A 24,918-nucleotide genomic window follows, 5' to 3' on the forward strand; every position below is an offset into this window, starting at 1 on the left:
ATTGGCAAATATTTTCTCCCATCCTGTGGGCTGTCTTTTCATTCTCTTGATGGTGCCCTTTGATGCACAAAAAGTGCTTAACTTTGACAAAGTCCATTTTATTTTATTTTTTTTGCGGTACGCGGGCCTCTCACTGTTGTGGCCTCTCCCGTTGCGGAGCACAGGCTCCGGACGTGCAGGCTCAGTGGCCATGGCTCACGGGCCCAGCCGCTCCGCGGCATGCAGGATCTTCCCAGACCGGGGCACGAACCTGTGTCCCCTGCATCAGCAGGCGGACTCTCAACCACTGCGCCACCAGGGAAGCCCCATTTTATCTATTTTTAATTTGATTTCTCCTGTTTTGGGTGTCATGGCTAAGAAACCACCACCCAATCTAGGGTCATGAAGATTTACCTCTGTGCTTTTTTCTTAAGAGTTTTATGGTTTCAGCTCCTTCATGTAGGTCTTGGACCCATTTTGAGTTGATGTTTGTGTGTGGGGTCAGGTAGGGGCCAGCTTTGTGCTTTTGCAGGCTGTACACTGAGTGTCCCAGGGCCAGGCAGCCAGGTGGCTCCAGTCCCAATGTGTCACCTTGAGGTTTTCTTCTGTTTGTTTGCCAGCTTGAACCTGCATTGTTTAACTACCACTACATAACAAACTGCAAACTTAGCCTCAAACAGCACGTTTACTACCTCACGTTTCTGTGGGTCGTAAGTCCAGGCACCACAGGTGGGTTTCAGCTTCAGGTGAGCATGGTGGTGTCTGCCGGTGATGATGTCTCATCAGGAGGCTCACCTGGGGCAGATCTGCTTCCAAGCTCTCGTGGTCGTTGGCAGGAGTCAGATCTCCAGGGTGTTGGCCGAGGGCCTCAGTGCTTTGCTGGCTGTTTGTTATGCAGGCCCCCCAACCACGGCAGCTTATTCTGTGAAAGCCAGCAAGGGGCAGGGTCAGTAGCAAGACACACGTCACACTAACGTGTGACCTAGTCAGAGAAGTGACATACCAGGGAAGGGGGTTCCACGGGATGTGGGTGCGATGAGGCAGGCTCGTGGCCATCTGGGGCCTGCCTGCCACGGGGACAGACCCACCAGGCTTTGGGTTTCCTGGTTTGAAAGCAGTTTCCTGAGAGGCCAAGACAAACAATGTTCCAAGTTGCCAGGGGAATTGGATGAATGATTATGGGGCTGCAAGGAGCAGTTGTAAAATGAAAGTTTTAATTCTACACAAATGATACCTAGCTTTTCAGAGGTAGGCACTCTTAAGGGTCTACTTCTCAGGGACCCGAAGTTGCCACGAAGGCAACACCCCCACCCATGCAAACCCTTCCCAGAGAGCAGACTTTGGGTGGGAAGGAACCCATCCCTGTCACCCACTTTGTTTCCTTAGAGGGTCTAGAGGTAGAAACACAAAGATGTGATTTTTTTTTTTTTTAACAAACAGCAGCATGTTATACATACTTCTTTATTTCGCTTTTTTCACATAATAGTATATCTTGGAGTTAATTCCATATAAATCCGCTGGCGCCACCCAACTCTGTTATCTTTTTATGAAGGAAACTTTCCAGCACGTTTCAGCCAAAGCAAAGAAGCCAGCCCCAAGCCCCAACTCCCCCAACCTGGGAGCGAGGCAAATTCTAGCCTCATTTCTTCATTATTGTTTCCTGAAAAGATTAAAAGCTTAAAAAACTACCATAATACCACTGTGTCACCCCAAATTTCCAGATATCCCATCAGTGCTGAAGCCTCTCTAACTGCCTTGTAGACGCGTTCTACCTTTTCCTACTTGCCTGTTGGAATGCAGACCCAGTGTGACCTCTTGTCTCCCTCACTCTCTTACAATCTGTTTGTTGACGAAACTGGCTTGTGGTTTACCGTGTTTTCCGAGGCTCAGGTCCAGGGTCCGTTCTGCTGGCAGGAACATCTTCATTGCTGGCTGCAGGAGCTTCTGAGGGATTCATGTACCTCACTTTAAAAATATCTGCATCCCACTCGATTATATGGATGTTTCATACATTTATTATCCAGTTACTTATCGATGTACCTTTAGGCCAGTTTTACTGTTCACCGCTAAGAATAATGCTGCCATGGATATCTTTATACGTGCATAATTTTGCTCAAGTGGCTACACATATGGGATAAATGTCTGAAAGGTGCTGGTCAAAGAATGTGCCCGCTCTCAGTCGTGAGACCAGCCATTCTGTCCCTGGAGGCTGAGCCAGTTCACACACCCTGCCCCCAACCATGACCCTTCTCCAGCGGTGTCACCAAACCTTCCACCTTTGCAAACCACAGGTGAAAAACAGTAAGTTTATGGTTCCAGTTGGCAATGTCATATTGTGAGTAAGGAGGGCATCTTTTCACGTATTTGTATTCATCTTTATTTCCCTTTTGGTTCCTTATCCTTTTCATTGGCCCATTTCTCTATTGGTCTCGCAGTATTTTTCTTTATACAGTAACAAACTACTGTCTGTGATGTGTTGCAAATTTTTCTGTGTCATTTAACTGAATTTTATCTTTTGCCATTTAGAAGTTTGTTATTTGGGTATAATCAAATTAATTTTTCCTTTTATGGCTTTTGGGGGTTTTATTCATTCTAAGACAATCATTTCTCACTGTGATATTAAAAAAAAACATTATCCGGGCTTCCCTGGTGGCGCAGTGGTTGAGAGTCCACCTGCCGATGCAGGGGACGCGGGTTCGTGCCCCGGTCCGGGAAGATCCCACGTGCCGTGGAGTGGCTGGGCCCGTGAGCCATGGCTGCTGCGCGTCCGGAGCCTGTGCTCCACAACGGGAGAGGCTTCCTTTCTCACAACAATGAGAGGCCTGCGTACTGCAAAAAAACCCAAACAAACAAAAAAAAAACCATTATCCAAGTCTGGTCCTCAGACTCCTGTTTTTTCCTTATATTTTCAGTACAGCTGGAATTTATTTTGTTATAAAGATTATGGGAGGATCCAGGCTTTTTTCTATTTGGATCCTCAGTGGTCCCAACATCATTTGGTGAGAAACCCTCATCTCTTCCAGTCAGGAAATGGCGTCTTTGTGTGTTGGGTATGCATGTGGATTTGGAGCCGTTTCTGGAGTCCTGGCCTTTTTCTCCTCATCTGTCTTGCACCATTACTGACTGTAGCTCTATGATGTTCACCACTGAGTAAGGCTAGCCTTCCTTCAATACTCTTTTTAGAACTTTTCTCACATTTTTCTTCTTTGAATAAACTTTATTGTGAACTCTTAACACCTTCGGAAAATGGCCTAAGTGTGGCCCACCAGCTGCTTCTGTAAATAAAGTTTTACCGGAACACAGAGGATGTATGGCCACAAAGCTGTAAATGCTGACCATCTGCCCTTTAAGAAAACTCTGCGGCCTCTGTTCCAGAACCTGCTGCACAATTTAACGGGCGACATGCCCTCCCCCAGCGCCGCCCGATTCTGTACTTTCTCCACTAATCCGTTTGGTGCAGAGTGCATGTCTGTGGTCCATGTGACAGAGTCGGCTGTGTTTCTGGGGGTCCGGTCTCCTCCACGTCATGCTTGAGGCCTGCTTTCCTCTTCCTGTTGGCGCTCTGGGACCCAGCAGTGGGCACCACACCAGAGCTTCTCATGGAGGGTCCTGACGCTCTTTACGGGTCGTGGGGTGGCCATGTCTTCTGCTTCGCTAGACAACGCCCAGGAGGCCAGGCCAGGGGACACGCCCAGAGGCAGGGAGGGAGGGGTCCCTCTAGGCCTCACGACTGGATGGTGGGGTTCGTTTCCATCTGATCCCTGCTGAGGCCAAGGCCTTTCCCGCATCTGTCGGGCGTGTGGATTTCCTGTCTCCTGATGTTTCGGATCAGCTTCTTGTCCAGGGGGTTGTGCGTCTCCTGACCTGAGTTCTCTGTACCCTCTGGATTCTAGGCCTTGTTGGTTTCATGTCTGACCTTTTTAATTCTCTTAAGGGGGTGTGTCCACTCACAGACACATGAGTACCTTCCCGGTGGCCCCTCTGCAAGCCCAGGTCTGTGGCTGGGCTGGCCCTGAACCCACGTGTATTTCCTTTGAAAACTTGGAAGCAGAGAGATAATGGGAGGAGAAAAGGGGGGCTGAGAACGGACAGCAGGTAGAGAACAGAATGTGGAAATTTCAGGTGTTTTCCAGGTAGAATGGTTTTCATTTAAATACTTCTAGCAAAGCCCAGGTAACAGCAGTAAGAGGAGCAGAAACAGCCCAGGACAAGGGTGACTCCCCATGTTGGGCCCAAGGACAGACGGATGACACCCAACAGGAAGGAGTGTGGTGGTCAGGCAGCCCCTCCCACGTCCTGGCAGAGAGGCCCCCGCTTTGCTGGTTATGGAGGCAGGAGGGGACCTGGCAGGTGGCGCTGGGACGAGGGACAGGAGCCTGCAGAAGGTTCCTGAAACCCCGCTGTGGCCCCGCACGGGAGGGCGGCCGAAGCAGCACCAGTGCACGGGCCCAGCTGAAGAATTTGGGGATCCGCCCCCAAGTCCCGCACCAACAAGGGTACAGGGACGATGCAGGCGGGGCCTGCCTCTTGTCGGCCGTGGGGGAGGGGCTCTGCCAGCAGCTGGCTGTTGGGTCGCAGTTTCTGTCCCCAGGGCTGCCTCCCACCTGTGGCCCTACAGAGGCCATGGGGGTGGGGTGAGGGGGCCACCACAGAGGCCCCAGGATCAGTCAGGACAGGGGAAGCTGGCTCTGCCCTGGATCAAGAGATGAGTGGAAGGGATGCCCATGAGAGCCTCACCTCCTCCCCCGAGTCCCTGTGGGGGGCCAGCTGCCTCCTGCGGGGAGGGGCCGAGGCCAGGCTGGTGGAGGCACCTCAGAGGACCCCCTGCCCCCAGCCTCCCTGGTGACCTATGGGACATTGTGGCCGACTGCCAACAGGTTCCCTTCTGGCACTTTTCTCCTTCTGGATCCTCTCCCTTTAGCAGTGGAGCAGAAGTTCATAGTGGACCACCTGACAGGTGGCCCCAAGGGAGGCTCTTGGGGTCCCCAGTGAAGGCCAGGGGAGGCCTGGATAGAGCCAGACCTGTCGCTCCTCCCCCAGGACCTCACAGGGGGCGCATTTGAAGACAATCTGAGGTCGCTGCACCTGCAGGAGGGCCGGGATTTCCTTCACTTCAGCTGACAGACCCATGGCAGCTGCTCCCAGGTACGTACAAGGCCCCCAGCAGCCGCAGCCCCGGGTCGAGAGCAAGTAGGGAAGGATGGCCCCGTGGCCCCCAGTGGGGAACGTGCCCGATGGAGGGTGGCACCCAGATGCCCCTCAAATTCCCTTCACCAGGAGGGCACGTCTTAGTGTTCTTATCAGGTGTGGTAAAGCACACAGCCGTGAGCACAAGCCTGAGGGGTGTTGTCCACACCCCACCGTGTATCTCTGACACGTGTCCACACGTGTGTACAGACACCACAGACCAAGACATGGAGCAGCTCCTCTGCCCTCGGGGAGGGCGTGGCCGCACAATGCACCCTCCCCAGAGAGCCTTCCTCGCGTCTGTGGCAGACGTTCTAGTCACCGCACAGCTCCCCAGTGCCTGCCTCGTTCCCAGCTCTGGCCACTGAGGAAAGTCTGGTCTGTGTCTGGGTGGGTGGCTGGCTCCATCCACGTGGGGGCCGCATGTGTGAGAGACATGGTACTAGACAAGGCCCACCCCGGGGACAGGGGCTGCGTGCTCAGGGCTTGTCTGGCGGGAGCTGACCGCTCACCGAGAGCAGCAGAGACCTGCGGGGCGGGCGGAGGGGGAGGCCCCGCTGTGCCTGGCGGGGGGCCGTGGGTGTGAGGGGTCAGGGCAGTGAGTCTCCTTCTCCGATTGGTCCTAAGTTGGATGTATGGCTAGAACTGGGGAAGCTGGCAGTTGTGACCACGTCCTGGCCATTGAGGACCAGTGGCTACAGAGTTCTATGTTGAGACATGGTCTGGAATTGTCCCTTTGTGCATGTGGTCTCTCGGTCCCAGGAGGCCAATGGCTTTTCCCTAAAGGTGACGCACGGCTGCTACCCCCGGGGGCCTGTCCCCTTGATCCAAGAACAAATCATCGATGTGTTGAATCATTAGTGCCATCAATGCTGGAGTTGAGTGATGATCCCCACTGACGGGAGCCCTGCCCTAACAGTTCACGTGAACAAGGCAGTAACTCTTGGGTCCAGGGAGGGTCGGGGGGGCTTGAACAATCAGGAGTGGCCTCATTGTGGAGTCACGTCTGAGTCAGAATTCCCCGCCTTGGTGATTTAAAAGCATCGGGGTCTCTGCATGCAGAGTCTCGGAAGACCCTTCCCAAAGCACATGAGGTGTTGGTCAGAGGCAAGACGATCAGTGTTCTGGCCACAGGACTCCAGGACCTTCCAAAAATGCATGTTTAGTTTTATACTATATGCTACTCTTGTCCATTTAAAAAAAATTGTACGTGCTTTTAAAAATCTACACATTAGCCCTTATTCTTTTTGTTACATGGCCATTGTTTATCGTTTTCTCTGCCCAACATTCTCTCTTGCACCTGCATTCACCTGGCAGCAGGAAGATGATCCCTAAGCTTTATCCACTAGAATTTGCCCCCAGAATCTGCCTGAAGATATTTCTGTCATCACAACTGGGAAGGGGGTTTGCTACTGGCATCTAGGTTGTTGCTAAACATTCTGCAACACACAGGACGGTTCCCACAACTAAGAATTATTCGACCTCAGATGTCAACAGTGTCAAGATTGGAAACCAGCAGTGGCATTAAGGAGGTTTATCTGTAACGACCTGTCTTGTTCTTCCCTGAATGACAGCTGTACTAGCTTCAGTCCAGCCGAGGCGAACTGTCTTCTCTCAGCTCGATGAGGATCTCATTCCAGTGTTAAGTCCACTGTTGCCATCCAAGAGGGGCAGCTTCCCGGACCACCAAGTCTCCCAGCAGTTCCGCTGCAACGTGTCCAGACGTGAGCTTGTCCTGTTGGGGATCTTGCTTCTATCACCAACTATGTGGCACCATCTCCCGAGACCCCAGGTGCACACAGGGCAGGTTCTCTGCTGTCTCTTGACGTTTTCATATTTTCCAGTTGTTTTTCTGGATAAAATTCCTTCAGATCTTCCAGTTCCCCAATTTTCTCTTCAGCCATGTCTAGGTGGTTGTTTAATTCATCCATTGAGCCTTTTTCCCCCTAATTTCCTCTTGATAATTTCTAACCCTTTTCAAAACTGAATTCATTTTATATTTTGTGTCTTTTGGGGTCTGATTTTATTAAGGTCTTGCTAATGGTGCCTTGTTTCTTTGTGCAATTTGGGGATGTGAGCTTATGTTCTTCTCTCTGTGGGGCTCAGCCTGCATCCTTCCAGAGAGGGTTTGTTTGCCTCCTCTGCCCAGTGTCTGTCAGCACCGCTGGTCGGGGGCCAGTGTGATCGCATTCCCCTCCACCAGCACCGGGCAGAGACCGAGACAGGTATGCTCCTGTGGGGACCTACTTCTCACTCTCCTTGCTGCTGAGGGTACAGCTATTTAGGGCCGCAGCTGTATGTGGGGTCTGCTACTAGATTTGGCCCTGGGCCTTACACTATCACATCCACACTTCCCAGCCAGCCTCCAGGGCTCAGCAGACATGGATCCTGGGGACGCTAAGGACCTGCTCACTGGGATGGTTCACTCTGTGTCTGGGACGTGGCCATATGCTCACGGCCGCACCGCTGCCCTCACGTATCCTGTTCCAGGCACGAGGCTTCTTGCGGCTCTTCAGACCCACCCACTGGGGCCACAGGTGCCCTTCTCTGCCCCTTTCGCGGGGGGTATCCTGACCACTCCCTCTACCAGGTGGCAGCCCAGCACTGTCCACTCACCCCGACTTGCTTCAGACCACTGCTTTCCACGATGTCCACCTTTGCTGTTGTCTGCTGCTGGCCACGTCGTCAGTCATGAGGGGGGACTCCCCACAAATCCGTCACCTGGACCCAGGTGGGCTCCAAATGAAGGAGGAAGTTCCCAGCCACCAGACGCCTGATGAGAGCAGGTGGTGACCAGTAGGATTTGACATGGCTGAAGGTGTGCAGGGGCGGCTGGACACTGCCGGCTTTGTTGGTTTTCCTCGGGTTGCAAAGGTAGACCAGTAATGAAAGAAGAATTGCTTCATGACAGTATCATCAACGTGGTAAACTGGCCTGTCTCCATGTCTCTGGAATCTTGGTGTTTTTTTTTTAAATTATGCTAAAAACAGTTCATTTTATTCCTTCTCAAAAGCTCCTTGCTTGGTTTTCTCAGCCAAAGTCTAGGTGCTCCTCTGTGGACCCCGTCTGCTGCAGGGATACAAGTGGGGCCTCCTGCGGCCACCCTGCAGGAGAGCCTTCCAACCAGCGTGGCCTCATGTGGCCTGAGGCCACCTGGCCATCCAGGACCCCTCACCACGTGACAACGTCCACCAGCTACGAGGCCTCTGGCTATTCTTCCAATGAAAATGGAAAACTCTCTACTTATTTTCAAGAGGAGACACGTTTTAAGGCTTAAATGAAATTAAAGTTAAAACCTCACGCAAGACTAACATGGGCTTCCACTCTCAGGGAAGGTCAGTGATCCCGGGACATCCGGTGGCTCAGCTGGAGCAGGAGAAACTCACTTAGCAAAGGCAGCAGGAAAACGCATCTCAGGATTGCACCAACAACACCTACCATAGCCTCCAGCCGTGGACCCGTGGGTGCACACGTCCCAGGAGGGGCAGTCTGTCCTGTGGCCCAGGTGCAGGAGCCCTGTCCTGGGCCCGTGGCCGGACGACTTCACCTCAGATGTTCTACCTGCCCATCCACATCTGTCCTGCGTCCAGACCTCAACCCATGAAGCAGCAGGTGGAAGGGTGGGGATGGCCCAGGAGCCTGCCACACAAAGGCTCCCGTAGTAGGCGGCCTGACCCCTCAGCACTGAGACTGGCCACGCAGGTGCTCAAGTGGGGAACCTTTACACACATTGGCCTCACTGGCCCCTGGACAGGTCAGCATGAGTGCCAGCCCATGTGGACAAAAGTAGCCTGTCTTTGCTTCAGAAACCCTGAGTGTGTACCCCATTCTGGACAAATGAAAAAAAGGAAAAAAGGTTCAGACAATGTGGTTCTTCTCCCACCACCAGAGAACCACTTCCTGGAGGCCACATGTCGGCAGATCTGTGAAGCCACTGACCGTGCCCTGCTTCCGTCGAGGGTTTGAGCTGCCATCACAAGTCCCCTGTGTGGCTGGAACTGGTCCTGGCGGGATTCTGAGGACACAGGTCGGCTCTGACTGAATGAAACCACATGAGGGCGGGTGACGTGCGTGTGACGGCCATGTGCGCTGGGCACTAGAATGGGGTGAGGAGGGAAGACGGCCCCCACCAGTGCTGCAAAAGCGACCTGGGGGCGGCGCTCTACAGCACCCACCCCCACCCCGAGGAATGGCGCCTTCTCTGCAGCATCTGACATGTAACGTGAGTCGCTCAGAGCTCGTCAGCGGCTACGAGCAAGCCTAACAAGGCCATGGTGGACGTGGTGACAGGACAGCACACGGGAGGCTGCAACCGGCCTGTCCCGGACCTGTCCCCTCTGGGGCCACCCCTCCCAGCGGGTCTCGGTGCAGGAGCCGGGGGAGCCTACAACCCCCTCTGGTTCCAGCTCCCCCACCAGCACCAGTGTCAGGCACAGGCAGATACAGAACTGCTCAGCACATGATTTTATAAGTAAGACACAGGTTAGAGATTAGCACAAATGCACCAACAGCCCAGGTCACTGTGGCACAGGATGCATGGAAAGAAAGGCCACCTCCAGGTGACGAACTCCAGGCCCCTCACACGCACCAGCCAGACCGCCGCTGTCCATCCAGGTCTTCCATGCCGACCGTGCCCGGGCTCCTCCTCCCAGCCAGGCAGGCAGAGGCAGGACTCAGCTTCCCGGACTGGCCTCAGCGGACACTAGGCTGCGGAGGACACGTGACAGGGTCAGCCCAGTCAGCGCTGTCTCCCCAGCCCTCCCTGGGTCACGCTTCCTGCAGGAAACTGCATCTGTGCCATTTCCCCGAACGTGCCAGGAGCCCCGTGGCCAACACAACCTCTGGGCAGCAAGCAGGTAGGGAGGGTGACTATACTGTCCCCCCAACTTCATCCGTGTGACATTTTCCTAATTGTAGAAAGCACGTTTCCTTAGGAAGCCAGTGTTGTGTTTGGCCGTCACACAAGGAGAGGGGAGAGTTGACACTCAGCCTGCCATCCCTGTCACCCACAGTGTCACCTGGGGGCCGGCCAGAGGTGCCCTCACCCCGCATCGGACGGGGCCCTGTAGGGGCCCCAGAGAAGGGCCAGGCGAGGCGGACACTAGTACAGCATAGTTGGGGGTAGCCACAAGGAGAACAGAGAGTTAGAAGCACAGAGAAGAACTGAAGGACAGTGAAGAGAGAGGCGGCTGAACGGAAGGCAGGCCACGACCATCTGGGCCCTGGGAAGCACGGGAGCCCCCGCCCGGTGCCGCCCGTCCTGACTGCTGCACGTGGGGAAGGAATGCTGTCCTGATGGGCAGCCACTAACAAACAGCAGGAAAACTGCAGGAAGTTAACAGAAGGGGAAGTGAAATGGTAAAAATGTCGTTAACCAATCCAAACAAAGACAAGAAACGAGCAAAGAAACAAACAGGGTTGAACAGAAAATGGAAAGATGGCAAACTAACCCAGTAAATCCAAAATCACACGTTAAATGTAAGTGGACAAAACACTCCAATTACCAAAAACGGTTAAACTGGATTAAAAAGAGATGAGACCTATCTACTGTTCATAAGAAACATTTAAATGTAGGAACACAGAAATTGAAAGTGAAAAACTACATAAACACTAATCAAAAACTCCGCTGTGGCTCTATTAACACGAGACAAAGGAGACTTCAACCCCTCCTGTGGTTTCCCTGAAGACGCGAACAAGAACCCGGAGGGGCTCTGCCCGGGACCTGCTGCTGCAACAAACACCCTGTGCTCTGGTTACTTGGCTCCTATTCCCCCAACAAGGCTGCCTTCAACAAAAAAGTACAAAATACAACAAAAGGCAAGAAAAAACAGTCTGAAGAGACAGTGCAAATGTAAGAACCAGACTCAGAAATGGCAGAGACGTTGGAACTATCAGACCAGGAATCTGAAACAGCTGTGATTAATACGCCAAGGACCCTAGTGGACAAAGTGGCAGCACGCAGGGACAGACAATGTAAGCAGGGCAACGTAAGCAGCGGTGGAAGGGCTAGAGACCACAAACACTGTAACTGAAACGGATGCCTCGGACGGGCTTGTCCTAAGACCAGATGTGGCCAAGGAAACAATCAGTGAACTTGAAGACAGGTCAACAGAAACTTCCCAAATTGAAAGGCAAAGAGAAACAAAAATGAAAAAAAAAATATCCAAGAACTGTGGGACAATTACAGAAAGATGTGCAACATCTCTGCTCCAAAAACCATAAAACACTGAGGGGGTCCATGCATGGACATACCATGTTCATGGTCAGAAGGCTCAAAGCAGAGACGTCACTTCTCACCAAATCGACCTTCAGGCTGCAGGCAACCTCGGCCAAACTCCTGAAGCACAAACTGACAAGTTGATTCTACAGGTGGGGTAGGAACCCAACGGCCAGGAAGAGAAGACAATCATGAAGAAAAAAGGACCATAGGATTGAGACATCTGGGCACTGTGACCCACTGTGAAACCTAAACCCATCCCTGCATCTCTAGGACTGAGACCTACATCTGTATCTGTAGGACAGGCTGCGCTGGCTCACGGATGGACAGAGAGACCCAGAGGACAGACAGTCCAAGAGTAGAGCCACATGTGTGGCCTGACGACATGACATAGCGAGAAGGGAGCTGGGTCAGCTAGATCGTGAGTCCAAACGTAAAAGGTAAAACAGTAAAGCTTTTAGAAAAAAACAGAGAATGTCAACCCTGGAGGAGATCAAGATACCCCAAACAGGACCACATTAGGTCTAAGGACAAGAAGGACATCCCTGAAGGAGAGGACATTTGCAGGACATGCGTCCAGAACAAGGTCCCTGAAGACAAAGTATAAAAAGACGGACAACCCGGAGAGAACATGAAAGATCTGACACGTGACGAAAGACAGTGTCCGAATGGCTCAGATCTCAGAAAAGGTGGTCACACTCCCGTCACCAGGGAAACCAGGGGGCCCACATCCTGGAGCTGCCACGGTGGCCCTGAGCACACACGCTGCCAGGGAGCACCGGTCACTTTGGAATCTGCTTGTCAGCATTTCCCACCGTGAGTCCTCTGCCAGGTGAGTCCACTGGAAATGGGAACCGGTGACCCCCGCAGCCTGAGGCTCACGTCGGGGGGTGTTCAGGGCAGACACCCAGGTGCGTGGAGACCTGGAACCACGCACTACAACCGCCACGCACTTCTGCACGGACGTCCTTCCTCAACAGGAAGCTCAGAAACAGCCTCTCCAGAGCCAGGGTTCAAACCCAAGGCCAGAGGGACACAGCCGATGGAAACAGGAGGAGGGCACGCCCACTCCCCAGGACCACAGTCTGTGTTGCTGCGACCCACTCCAGCTCCTGCAGGACCCACAGACTGAAGAGAGACCGAATTCTGATTCTCTGCCAGGAACACACAAAACAGTCTCAAGTCTCCCAATGACACAACCTGCAAGAACAGCTTGTGGCCCTCGATCTCAGAAAACCACAGCTACAACACACACACCACACTTGCCATGGAGGACGGCAACTTCAGCAGACACCAGCAGGCTCTGGGAGGCCCTGGAGGTGACAAAGTCCCAAGTGGGATGGGTGTCCCGGGGGCAACTGACACGGCGGAAGGCTGCTATGCTGCTCTGAGGGCGAGAGAGGCCAGGGTGCTGGGTGCCGTGCTCCACAGGACACACGTGAGACGTGCCTGGCCGGAGAGAGCGTGCTGGCAGGGGTGATGTGGGGGACAGGGCGAGCGGGAGCAGCAGCAGAAACACTGCCCCATCGCTTGGGGTGCCCCCAGGCTCAGCCCACGGGGAGGAGCTGGCAATGGGCACAGCGTCTGGCTTGCAGGGTGAGGGTGGGGGCAGGTGGGAGAGGAGAGTGGGGGCCTCAGCTCTGCTCCCGTCCCAGGGCCCTGCCAGGGCTGCCTCCCTGGGGTCCTGAAAGCTCTACGTGGACCGTGACATGGAAAGCGAGGCAGGCAGCACGGCCTGGAATGTTCTAGACCCTGGAATTCAAGAAAGGAGCTTGTTGGAGCTGCATTTGGAGGCCTCACAAGGGCCCCAGGTAAATCAATGAAGTTGAAACACACCCTCACACCATACACAAAAATAAACTCAAAATGGTTTAAAGACTTAAGACACAACACTGTAAAGCTCCTAGAAGAGAGGATAGGCAAAACATTCTCTGACATAAATTGTACCAATGTTTTCTTAGGTCAGTCTCCCAAGGCAACAGAAATAAAACCAAAAATAAACAAATGGTACCTAATCAAACTTACAAGCTTTTGCACAGCAAAGGAAACCATAAAAAAAAACTGAAAAGACAACCTATGGAATGGGAGAAAATATTTGTAAATGATGCAACAGACAAGGGCTTAATCTCCAAAATACAAACAGCTCATACAACTCAACAACAACAAAACAACCCAATCAAAAAATGGGCAGAAAATCTTAATAGACATTTCTCCAAAGACATACAGATGGCCAGTAGGCACATGAAAAAATGCTCAACATCACTAATTATTAGAGAAATGCAAATCAAACCTACAATGAGGTACCACCTCACACCAGTCAGAATGGCCTTCATTAAAAAGTCTACAAATAACAAATGCTGGAAAGGGTGTGGAGAAAAGGGAATCCTTTTACACTATTGATGGGAATGTAAGTTGGTGCAGCCACTATAGAAAACAGTGTGGAGGTTCCTCAGAAAACTAAAAATAGAATTACCATATGATCCAGCAATCCCACTCCTGGGCATATACCCAGACAAAACTATAATTCAAAAAGATACATGCACCCCTGTGTTCAGAGCAACACTGTTCACAATAGCCAAGTCATGGAAACAACCAAAATGTCCAATGACAGATGAATGGATAAAGAAGATGTGGTACGTATATACAATGGAATACTACTCAGCCATAAAAAAAGAATGAAATAATGCCATTTGCAGCAACATGGATGCAACTAGAGATTATCATACTAAGTGAAGTAAGAAAGAGGAAAACAAATACCATATGATATCACTTATATGTGGAATCTAAAATATGGCACAAATGAACCTATCTACAAAACAGAAACAGACTCACAGACATAGAGAACAGTCTTGTGGTTGTGGGTGGGAAGGGAGAGAGAAGGACTGGGCCGTTGGGATTAGAGATGCAAACCATTATACACAGGATGGATAAACAACAAGGTCCTACTGTACAGAACATCGAACTATAATCAATATCCTGTGATAAACCATAATGGAAAAGAAAATGAAAAGAAGAATGTCTGTATGTGTATAATTGAGTCACTTTGCTGTACAGCAGAGATTGGTTCAACATTGTACATCAACTATACTTCAACTTAAAAAATTAAATTAAAAAAATTAAAACAACTTATAGAAGCTAGGATGTGGGAGTACTTAAATACTCAGTTTGGTCTACTGTTTGGATAATGATTAGTAAACACTTTAGATGTTCTATTAAAAATTCTATTGATTAATAAATATTGAAAAATATTTTAAAATAACGTCATTTTAAATTGTAAAAAAAAGAAAAAGAAGGGGTCCCAGGTCCCCCATGTGGCCTGAGGGGACAGGTGGCTACCTTGGGGACGAGCTGAGGTCTGGGCACGCCCAGGAGGTCACACAGGCGGTTCCGCTGGGCTCTCACGACCGGAAGCTCTGCATCCCTGGGGAGGAGACGAGGGGAGCAGCATCAGCCGCAGGAACAGTCCATGCAGTTAAACCTGCCAAGATCTTTAAACTCTCACTACACTTCCTATCGGGTGTGCAGAAAACCCAAGGCACCTTAGATGAGGTAGGAATCAGGGAAAAAGGACGCCTCACTCCAGAACCTACACCCTGGTGAGCCTAGCTTGGGTGGGACACCACAAGGCTTTGCTCCTGAGCCCTTTCTTGGGAAACTGCAGAGGATGAGCCTCACCAAACAGGGAGCCCCGTGAGGGGCACTCGGCCCCCAAACAGCCCAACCCAGGGGCCAGTGACAGGAAATGCTAAGACAGCAGCTGTTTACTTATAACTTTCATTAAAAACAAAAATTAAATTTAGCAATACCATAAAGAAAACTGGGCATGTTTTTCTTTTATAATAAGAAAAAATGAGTTAGCTTTAAATCCTCTAGAAGGTTAACCCCGCCCTGAACTGTGAGAGGAGAAAGGCAGGCGTGGGGAACTCAGGGGAACTCTGGGACCCACTGGGTGTTGGTGGTTTCATGTCATGCTCCCTTCACTGTCCCTTTCAAGCTGAAGAGTTCAGAGTGTAATGCAGAACGTGCCTCCGTGCTTTTAAAGCTGACAACGTAACAGAAAAATGTGTCCCGTCCCAGCTGCTCACAGAGCGGAGGCATCCACGTCTCCTGAGGCCACGTCTTCTGCTCTGGAATTTTCACCGAGGCGCCCGCAAGATGTTCACCAGAATGCCCTCCTGCTCGAGGCCAAGTATCTCCCTAGAAAACCTTAACACAGCCTTAAAACCAGAGGCCCTTTTCTGTCCTTCAGGCCACAGTGGCTCACGTCCGAGCAGGGGAGCTGGGCCATCAGGCCAGGAACGGAAGCTGCATCAGTATGAGGTCTGTGCAGAGCTCAACCCTTGTAGGAACATCACTGTTTTGAGGGTAGTGCACGTGAGTAGGTTATGCACATCCTTTCCCGCGTAAGCAGAGTGCACTGACCCCAATGACGGAACCCAGTCCTGGGGGACCCTCGTCACTGGTGCCTGAGCAGGCCGCTGCCTAAATAACCTCTGAACTTTGGTCCTGTGTCACCCTGTAGGGCGTGTGTGAGTGTGTGTGCATGTGAGTGTGTGCAGTGCCTGGAGTGGGACAAGCGTCACTCCCGTGTTTGCCATCATTCAGTGCTGCCTGCTGGATGCATGCCCACAGGCTACCCCTTCCCCTGCTTCCCCACAGCCCCCTCCACCCCCATCCAACACCCTCTTTCAAACCTGCCACCCAAGCTCAGAGTCGAGGAGCCGACAGAGATAATAGGAAACTGTGCCTAAAACGAACCTGGAGACCCGACCAGGAACAAGGGCTGACACCGGCTGTCTGGGAGGGAAGTGGGTGTCTGGGGTGGGAGGGAGGACAACTTATTCTTCTATTCTTCCTGGTTCCGTCTGTTCGATTTTTGAACGTGTCCACACATGGCCTTTTCCACCAAGAGTGAGCAAAGGCCAGTGAACGGCTCTCCTCTGCGGTGAGTCTGGGCCTGGGGGCCCCTGCTGCAACCACTCAACACCCTTCTGCTCCTTGGGGGCCACAACTGACACACGGGGCGCGTCCCCGAGGAGGGAGAAACTGCCTGCCACGCCACACACTGCCCTGCATTTCTGACGCCACAGTTCAGGGGGCAGGAGCTGCCATTCTCGAGTGACTTCAACCCCAATGAACTGCAGAAACGGGCACCAGCACCCACCGGCACCCAGAGCCGTGACGTGATCAACAGAAAAGTGACTGCAGAGAAATAGGAAGTCAGCCTCTAACCAATCAGTGCTCAGAACCACCCACCTTTTCACTCACAAAAACTGTTATTTGGGAAAAAATAATTTCACTTTGAAAATCTTCCAGCCTGAACACCCCAGGAAGATCCCCCTCCTCCCTCATCTGGCCGCCCAGCCCCTCTTGGGTGTAAGGAGTGAGCCTGTGCTACAGAAACGTGGCCACGTGGGTGAGGAGAGATCGGTTACAGACACCACTGCCGCCTCGGAAACCCAGAGCTGAGGCGGAGGGCTGGAGCCCGTCTTCCCTCTGCTCTGGAGGGTTTTGAGAAAGACCACAAACAGGTTCTGGGTGTCCCGCTCACTTTGGCGCTGCACCTGCCACACTCTCGGGAAGAGGGCAAGGGCCCATGCTCACCAGGCCGTGCTGTTGAGCACATCCATGACCTCATCTAGGACGTCCGCGGCCACCACATCGTAGGTCAGCACCATCTCGTACACCTGGCTGGCCGTGCTCTTCCGGATCTGGAGGGACAAACCGAGTTGGTGGGAGGGGAAGGCCCGCGACAGAGAGCAGAGCTGACGGGACCCTGCCCGGAAGCAGGGACGAGGGCCCAGGCACCTCCCGGGGGCCCAGAGTCCAAGTAAAACAGGAAAGGCTCGCCGGGCAGACGGTTAAGAGGAACTGACCTTGGACCGCTGCTCAGGAGACCGTGGCCACAACCGATGAGTGACCACGAGGCACGCTCCGCCCGGGCTGCCCCGTTCCCCTGTGGTCCCCCAGAGGCCCTTATCAGGAGGAGCATCATTCTTACTGAAATGCTTCATTAAAAACCTGCACCTTATCAGAGAAGTCCTCTCACCTGCTTTCTTTTCTAGCTGTCCCTGGGGGGGGACTTATTTCATGGAACAGGTGCTCTTGGAATCCCGAGGCCTACCCCCAGAGCTCCTGGTTTGGCAGGTCAAGGCCTGAGAATCTGCATTTCTGATGAGGGGAGGGGCGTCCAGTGACCCCACTTTGAAAACAGCTGTGCTAGATGACAGTTAAAGTTACTTTAGCTGTTAAGGAAGGTGTCACATTTGAGTTATCCGAAGAGCATTTCTTCTGCCGAAGGGAAAGAAGAGACTTCCTGGGAAACCCGACCCTGGGGTGGGAGCTGTGGGGTAGGCGCCTTCCAGGAGCCCCTGAGCCAGAGCCTGCAGGACCCCGATGGGCTGAAACTCCCCATCCACCCACCCCGTGGCAGGGCACCTGGGTGCACCTGCAGCCAGGATCCCAGGGGGCAGGGGTCCCAGCCAGCATCGGGTGTTTCCCTGGCACCTGGGCTCACTCCCTGGGGCTCCAGGGGCACATCTGTCCCCAGGCCCTTCGCCCCCAGGGGCCAGGCTTAACCATCACACTGCAGCTGCCGCATCCACAGGCACAGTATGCCCCGCCCACCCTGATGAGGGCCCGCCCCCCATCAAGGTCCGCTTGCGCCAACACCAGGGAGCATCAGACCCCGGCGCCAATGTGCGGGCCGGGATGCTGGCCCCGAGTGGGGCCTGGAGCTGCAGACACTCACCACGGGGAAAGGGTGGCAGAGCAGGAGGAACAGCTGCAGGAGGACCTTCCTCCTCACGTCTCCGGGGAACTGCACCAGCCCACAGAACCTGCAGGGACCCCGCACTCCGGTGAGCTGACCCCCGCCCAAGCCTGCTGCCTGGATACCCCAGGCCTTCACTTCACTGGGGGGCCTGCCCGTCTGCGTGGGATGGGAGGCCCCCCAGGTGCTGCCCGTGGTGACCCCCAGACCTCAGGGCTGTTCCACTGAGGAGGCAGCCCTGGGTTCACGTCCACTTTCTCCCCGCAGGTGGGGGCATCCAGATCTCCAGAGTGTCGGGGAATTGGGGCTTTTTCTATGACAACACTCCCTGACCCGACGCCCACCCGTCTGGGAGGCTGGTCCAAGGGTGGGCAGGCCGTGGCCGGACCCACCTGCTCCACCAGGAACACTGGCCGGCGTGACCAGGGCCACGGGCCTCTCACTCTGACATCAGAACGCCCCCGACCCCGCACTCTCAGCTGCTGGGCCGGCCCCTCCCTTTACCGCCTTAGTGAGTTACTTGGAACTCACACCGCGATGCTGGACCTCAGTTTCTGGACGTCTTTGGACTTTTTGATCTCCTCCTTACAAAGCGCGAGCAGCTTCACACAGAAGGGGTGGCTGGAAGGAAAGCACAGGACCCAGAGGTGGGCTTCCAGGGAACATCTGATGATGGCGGCCACCCCCGAAGAGGAGAAGCCTCGCCCCTGGGGACATGCACCAGGGCACGTCAACACCAGGGCATGTAACTGGCTCCTCTGCAAGTGCAGCAGGGGACAGGCACCCGCTGTCTCGTGCATTCAACAAACCACCTTCCCCGCGGCACCTCCCCGGCCTCACGGCCCCTCAACAGGAGGGCAGGCTGACCCCCGGTGGGGCCTCGACGTAACAGGAACACCCAGAACTCAGCCCCGCTGCAAGCCCAGCCAACGTGTGCTGTGTCGGCGCCAGGCTCAACCCAAGATCAAAAGAGGACGACCGAATCGTGGCCAGGCCCCACTCACTCACTTCCAGGTCCAGGTCCTTGGAGGGTCAGGGAGGGACTGAAGGCATCCTCCCCGGCTCTGCTTGGCCAAGGAGAACATGGGGCCATGGTGGCCACGACCAGCGTGAGTCCCCGTGAGATGAACATGCCCCAGGCCGCAGCCCCAGGCCAATTCTGGCCATACGATGAGGGCTGAGGCACAGCGGTCTGAGTGGCCCCACGCTCCCTCTTCCCGTCCACTGGCCAGGTGACCTGGGATATGGCTGGGGGCAGAGCCTTATCTCACCAGACTCCCAGGTGAGGGCGCAGGACAGACCTCCCGCCCTCGGCAGGCAGACAGCAGCCGCCCACGGTGGCCATTTCAGGGTCAACCTGTGACAACAGCTCCCCTGACCAGAAGTGGTCCCGGGGAGACTCTCCTGTCTTCTCAGGCTAAAGGAGACCTCAGCCCCCCAGTGGCACCCCCGCCACCTGCCATCCACGTGGCACCACTGTCCTCTCGGCCGGCCCACCCGCCAGCCCCACCCCTCCCTGATCCATCCGGCTTCTCCCCACAGCTCACTGAAATGCCTGTCAGGGACCAAATGACCACGAGGTCGCTGAGGGCTATGGTCACTCCTGTCCTCAGCCTACGTGACCACTCGGCACACATCATCGACGCCCCCGGTGACTGCCCCTCCGCCTCACCTTCTTGCTGGTAGATCTGCTTTCCCTCTGCTCCCCGTCTCCCTAACGATGGGGCACCCCTACAGCTCCGTCACAGCGCTTCTGTCTACACACCTCCCCTGGCCACCTGTCTACACCTGCCCCCCTGGTGGCCTCACGGGACCACATACCACCCATTTTCTGAGGACATTCCACCGAGTTCCAGCCTAGAAGATCCATCTCCTCTGGACGAGACCTAACAAGCATCTTAAACCAAACATCTCTGCTATGAACTGAATGTTTGTGTCCCCGAGATTCCTACATTGCAGCTCTAATCTGGAACATGAGAGTGTTAGGAGGTGGGGCCCTGGGAGGCAATTAGAACATGACATGGAGCCCACGGTGGGATCAGTGCCCTGCAAACAGGAGACACAAGAGGTGGTCTTTCTGCCATGGGAAGACACAGCGAGACTGCGTCCCTGTGCTGATCTCGGACATTCAGCCTCCAGCATCGGGAGGAATGAGTTTCTGGTGTTTAACGGCCCGGGCTGTGGCATTTCTGTTACAGCAGCCTGACCTGCTAGGACAGCCTTCCAACTGGACCTCCAGGCCTCTCTGGTCCACACCGACTCCATCCAGCCTTCCTGAGAACCACTGCCCCCTTCCAGTGGCCAGTCCAGGAAAGCCCCCAGTCACCCTCGGCTGCCTCGCCCCCTCACACCCACACTGACCTGCAACCGGAGGTGTCCGGCAGCACGTGCGGGGCGCACTGCTCTCCCTGGCTCCCTGGCTCCCACATCTCCTGACGGCAGCACCCCCTTCCCTGGGCCCCGGGACTCCCCTCCAGCAGCAGCAGCGGGAGTGCCCATGACCCCCCTGCTGCGGGAGCTGAGCCTGACACTTGGGGTACTGGTTTCTCCTACCATTTTACTTTGAAATTTTCAAACCAGGAACAGGTCAAGATCTGAAACAGAATCTTTAGTAAGCACCGTCATACAACGTATAAAAGGATCACGTCCCACAACCATGGGGCGTATCCCGTGAATGCACAAGTTGCTCTGACAGTAGGTATAAGAAACATGCTGTGATGTACCATCGGCAAGTTACAGGGGAAACCCTTGGATGTTATTCAGTTAAAAGAGCATTTGAGCGTCTCAGCAAGGACGTAACGACGGGGGCCAGATCCACTCCCACTAGTTTTGTTCTAGTGAACAAAACTCCCTAGACAGCAGGCTGCAAAGGACGGTGACCACTGAGGCCTGGGAGGCAAAGGAGGTGAGCCTGCAACTGCCCAGCTTCCTGCCTGCGGAGGGGACATGGGGGGGACCTGGGCAGAACCTGGTGCCACCCTGAGTTTTTGGTTTGCAGGGCAGAGGGCCCCCAAGGATTCACCCAAGCCCTGATCAGTGCAAGGACACTGCCCCAGACTGGGGAAGAACCCCCAGAAAGATGACACACAACGACTGTCACCACCAGCCGAGCAGGAAGCTCTGAGATCAAGCAGCCGATCAAGCAGCAGAGACCTCAGAAGTGGGAGAAAATTAACCCCAAGGCAGCAGAGCCTCAGACAGGGAGGCTGATGAAGCGGCTGCAGCGTACCTGTGCTCGGCAGCTGAGCAGCCCTGAACACAGCAGAGGAGGGAAGTGGCCTCTCAGACCCGCTCCCTGCGCCCACACCCACCCGGCCTGTCCACCTGGACCAGATCCCAGCACCGTGACCATCACGGCCCTCTGCGATCCCCATTCACCGTCCTGTCCACCATCCATAACTGCCCTGACTGCAGGCCCCCGTCAGAGGGGACGCCTCACCTGCTCTGTTTCCCGCCTGGACAGCAGGGCTGCAGCAGGGGCCCCCACCCCCATGTGGGAGCAGCCAATGCTTCTTGGTGGCACTTACACTGTGTATAAAAACTGACCCTGAACGTACTAGAAAGCTATCTCCTAGAAGCCAGATTTCTGGATCTCACCAGCTGTTCTCTGAACACTTACTTCTCCTCGGTGGTGAAGATGGCGAAGCAGCCATTGGCTAGCATCTGATCCAGCATCTTTAGCAGCGGCACAGACACCCTGGGAGAGAAGACACGGGTGAGACGCCAGGTACCAGAACCCAGCAGAAGGGAAGACCTGGGCACGTGGGAAACTCAGTGCTGCTGAGACGAGGGCTTTCCCTGGACGGCCGTCAACTCAACCCCAACCTTTTATCCTGGCAGGACGTGTGTGGAAAATGACAAGCCAGTTCTAAAGTTTATATGGAAACACAAAGGATGAAGAAGAGCCCAAACAGCTGCAGGAAGAAAGGACGAAGCTAGAGGGCCAGCACTGCTCAGTTTAGATAACTGTGGCGGGGCCTTGCCTGGTGGTCCAGCGGGTAAGATTCCGCGCTCCCAATACAGGAGGGTGGGTTTGATCCCTGGTCGGGGAACTAGATCCTGCATGCATGCCACAACTAAGAGTTTGCATGCCACAACTGAGAAGTCCGCACACCGCAACGAAGATCCCACGGGGCCACAACTAAAGACCTGGCACAGCCTAAATAAATAAATATTTTAAAAAAATAATAATTATTGTGGCAAAGCTCAAGTGATCAAAACCGTGTGATCCTGGTATGAAGACAAGCAAACACATCCAGGAAGAGAAAAGTCCCAAACTGGGCTGCACATCCACAATTTCTGATAATGATGCAAAAGCAACGCAGTGGGAAGGTCAGTCTTTCCCACACGTGGAGCAACTGGGCGTCCACAGGCAAAACCAGGACACAGACCTGGACCTGTAGCTTGCGTCACACAGAAACCAACCCCAAACAGACCTGAGGTCTGAATAAAACACTCAAACTATGACACTTCTAGGAGAAAACGTACGAGAAAGTCTTTGTAGCCTTGAGTTAGGCAGAAATTTCTTAGATATGACACAGAAAACACAATCCACAGAACAACAAGAGTACAAACAAGTTTATCAAGATGTAAAATATTTGTTCTTAACAGAGAGACTGTTAAGGGTGTGGAAGACAAGCTAGAGGCTGGGAGGAAACATCTGCAAACCACGTCTCACAGAGGACCTGTCCAGTATGTCTAAGAAAACCTCAAAACCCAGCAAGGTAAAAAAGAAGCACCCAGTTTAAAAATGAGCAAAAGATCTGAACAGAGACCTGACCAAAGAGGCTATGCAGACAGCCAGCAAGCACGCGAGAAGGTGCCCGGCACCCTCAGTCAGGAGGGAAACTCGAATTACAGCCACGACGAGAAACCACACCCCCTTGGATCGGCTAAAATGAAAAGGACCAACCAACCACGCCAGCCGTAGTGAGGACGTGGGCGCCCAGAACTCTCAGAGGCCATGAGCGGGAAACAGTGCAGCCACTTCAGAAAACAGTCTGGCAGTTTTAAATATTCACCCACCCTGTGACCCCAGCCAGTCTACTCCTTAGCATTCACCCAGGAGCAAAGGAAAGACAATTCCACATGAAGGCTTATGCGTGAATGTTCATCACAGCTTCACCTGCAACTGCTTCAACCTGGAAACAACCCCAGTGCCTGTCTACAGGTAAACAGACAAATTGTGACGTAACCACACAATAGAACATAACTCAGCACTAAAAAGGGTGACTCTAAAAGAAACATGCTGCATCCGAGAAGCCAGACACTAAAAGGGCACACACTGCATGATCCCACTTAAGTAATGTTCTAGAAAATGCCAACTAAGCTACAGTGACAGAGAGCAGATCAGTGGTGGCCTTGGGGCTGGGGGACCCTGGGGGGGTGGGGTTAGAAGGGGCAGGAGGCAACTCTGGGTGACAGATGTGCTCAGTGTCTTGATTGTTTTTATGGTGGTTGACAAGAGTCAAAACTTCTCAGACTGTACACTTTACGTGTGCTTTGTCAGATGTCTGCTACACCTCCAGACAGCTGCTCACGGAAAGAGCAAAGAGCAGTGGCCTGAGTTCCAGGACAAGGGCCTGCATGAGGGGACCTGCAGCCATGCGGTGGTAACCGGGGGCCCAGATGCTCTGGGACAGTTGAGAACGGGGTCCAGGAACAGCACCTCAGAAGGTGCAGGAAAACATCCCCAATTCTGAGGTAGGGCTTTTGGGTCTACACTCCATCTTCTTGGAAAAGCAGTTAACAAAATGCTACAGCAAAAACATTTAGAAAACAGGTCACGTTCCAATCCTGGCAGGCTGAGATCTCATCTTCTCGATGGTCGTGGTTGTGTGTGAACGTGTCTGAACAGTGGCACCGACATGTCAGTGTGCGTGACCAGGGAGCACCACAGGCCAGAACCACACGAGCTCTCCTGGCTCACAGCCTCTGTCACTTTACTTCCAACGTATATAACCGGCCCAGAGTGCAGGCTGCGAGGGGCCCGGGAGGTGACTCTGGTCATGCCTGTGCCTGGCTGTGCCCACGTTCCTCACCTGGGCCCACCCTACCTCCCCTCAGAACCCTGCTGGGAAATGAGACCCTGGGGATCTGAGAAACCACTGCAAACAGCACTACCACTCACCTGTCATTCAGAAGGCTGTCCTCAAAGACCTGCAGAAGGGTCCCAGTGAAGTCCTCCAGGGCTCGCGGGTCGTTCTGAATCCCCTTCATGTACTCAAAGAGGCCCTGTGTTGAGTACCTGACCTGTAATACGGCATTCTTGTAAGAGGGATAAGACCACCCCACTCCTGGCACCCCCTGCCCCAAGGCTGGCCGCGGTGACAGACTCAAAACATCCGCTACAGAGCGTGAGGATCCCTCAGAGCCTGTCCCGGCCAGGGGTGAGCGCGGCCACAGTGCAGACACCCGAATCGGAAACGCAGCTCTGGACGCAACAGCACAACCCAAGCCCTCACGTGCTGTTGCTAAATTTGGACCCCTTAGATGTGCGGTATCTGGGCGACCATCGCTGCTGGTGAGCAAAAGCAAAGGCAACTCCCCTCAGGTCAACAGCTAACACCATCGCACAACCAACACCCAACTGGTGAGTCCTCACAAAGGAGTCTGCAGAGCAAGAAAGCAGATGCAGGCCTCCCTCTGACAGCAGACACTGGATCACATGACACAGAATGTAGGAGGATATTGTGTGTGAATTATTACAGAGAAATGCAGTCACGAAGATGAGCATGCGATGGAAAAGCACGAGAAACAGATT

At 53.7% G+C, this 24,918-nt stretch overlaps 2 protein-coding genes across 4 annotated transcripts in view; one reads left to right on the forward strand and one right to left on the reverse strand.

Annotated features, from left to right (window-relative positions):
- The window catches only part of B3GNTL1 (UDP-GlcNAc:betaGal beta-1,3-N-acetylglucosaminyltransferase like 1), a 117,628-nt gene extending 110,586 nt beyond the window's left edge, over positions 1 to 7,042 (forward strand). For all 3 annotated transcript variants that reach the window (XM_060081512.1, XM_060081513.1, XM_060081514.1), the window contains 2 exons: positions 5,020 to 5,124; positions 6,741 to 7,042. In XM_060081512.1, coding sequence (XP_059937495.1) covers positions 5,020 to 5,100 — 81 coding nt within the window. In that variant the 3' untranslated portion in view covers positions 5,101 to 5,124; positions 6,741 to 7,042. The remainder of the gene's footprint in view (positions 1 to 5,019; positions 5,125 to 6,740) is intronic.
- Positions 7,043 to 9,615: 2,573 nt separating this feature from the next.
- Positions 9,616 to 24,918, reverse strand: part of TBCD (tubulin folding cofactor D) — a 177,350-nt gene continuing 162,047 nt past the window's right edge. The window contains exons 33-39 of the mRNA XM_060081511.1: positions 24,286 to 24,407; positions 21,775 to 21,852; positions 18,687 to 18,776; positions 18,135 to 18,222; positions 16,988 to 17,094; positions 14,720 to 14,804; positions 9,616 to 9,873 (exon numbers count right to left, since the gene is read on the reverse strand). Of these exons, the coding sequence (XP_059937494.1) occupies positions 9,859 to 9,873; positions 14,720 to 14,804; positions 16,988 to 17,094; positions 18,135 to 18,222; positions 18,687 to 18,776; positions 21,775 to 21,852; positions 24,286 to 24,407 (585 nt within the window). The 3' untranslated portion in view covers positions 9,616 to 9,858. The remainder of the gene's footprint in view (positions 9,874 to 14,719; positions 14,805 to 16,987; positions 17,095 to 18,134; positions 18,223 to 18,686; positions 18,777 to 21,774; positions 21,853 to 24,285; positions 24,408 to 24,918) is intronic.

This window comes from Mesoplodon densirostris, chromosome 18, assembly GCF_025265405.1.
Source record: "Mesoplodon densirostris isolate mMesDen1 chromosome 18, mMesDen1 primary haplotype, whole genome shotgun sequence".
Classification (NCBI taxonomy): domain Eukaryota; kingdom Metazoa; phylum Chordata; class Mammalia; order Artiodactyla; family Ziphiidae; genus Mesoplodon; species Mesoplodon densirostris.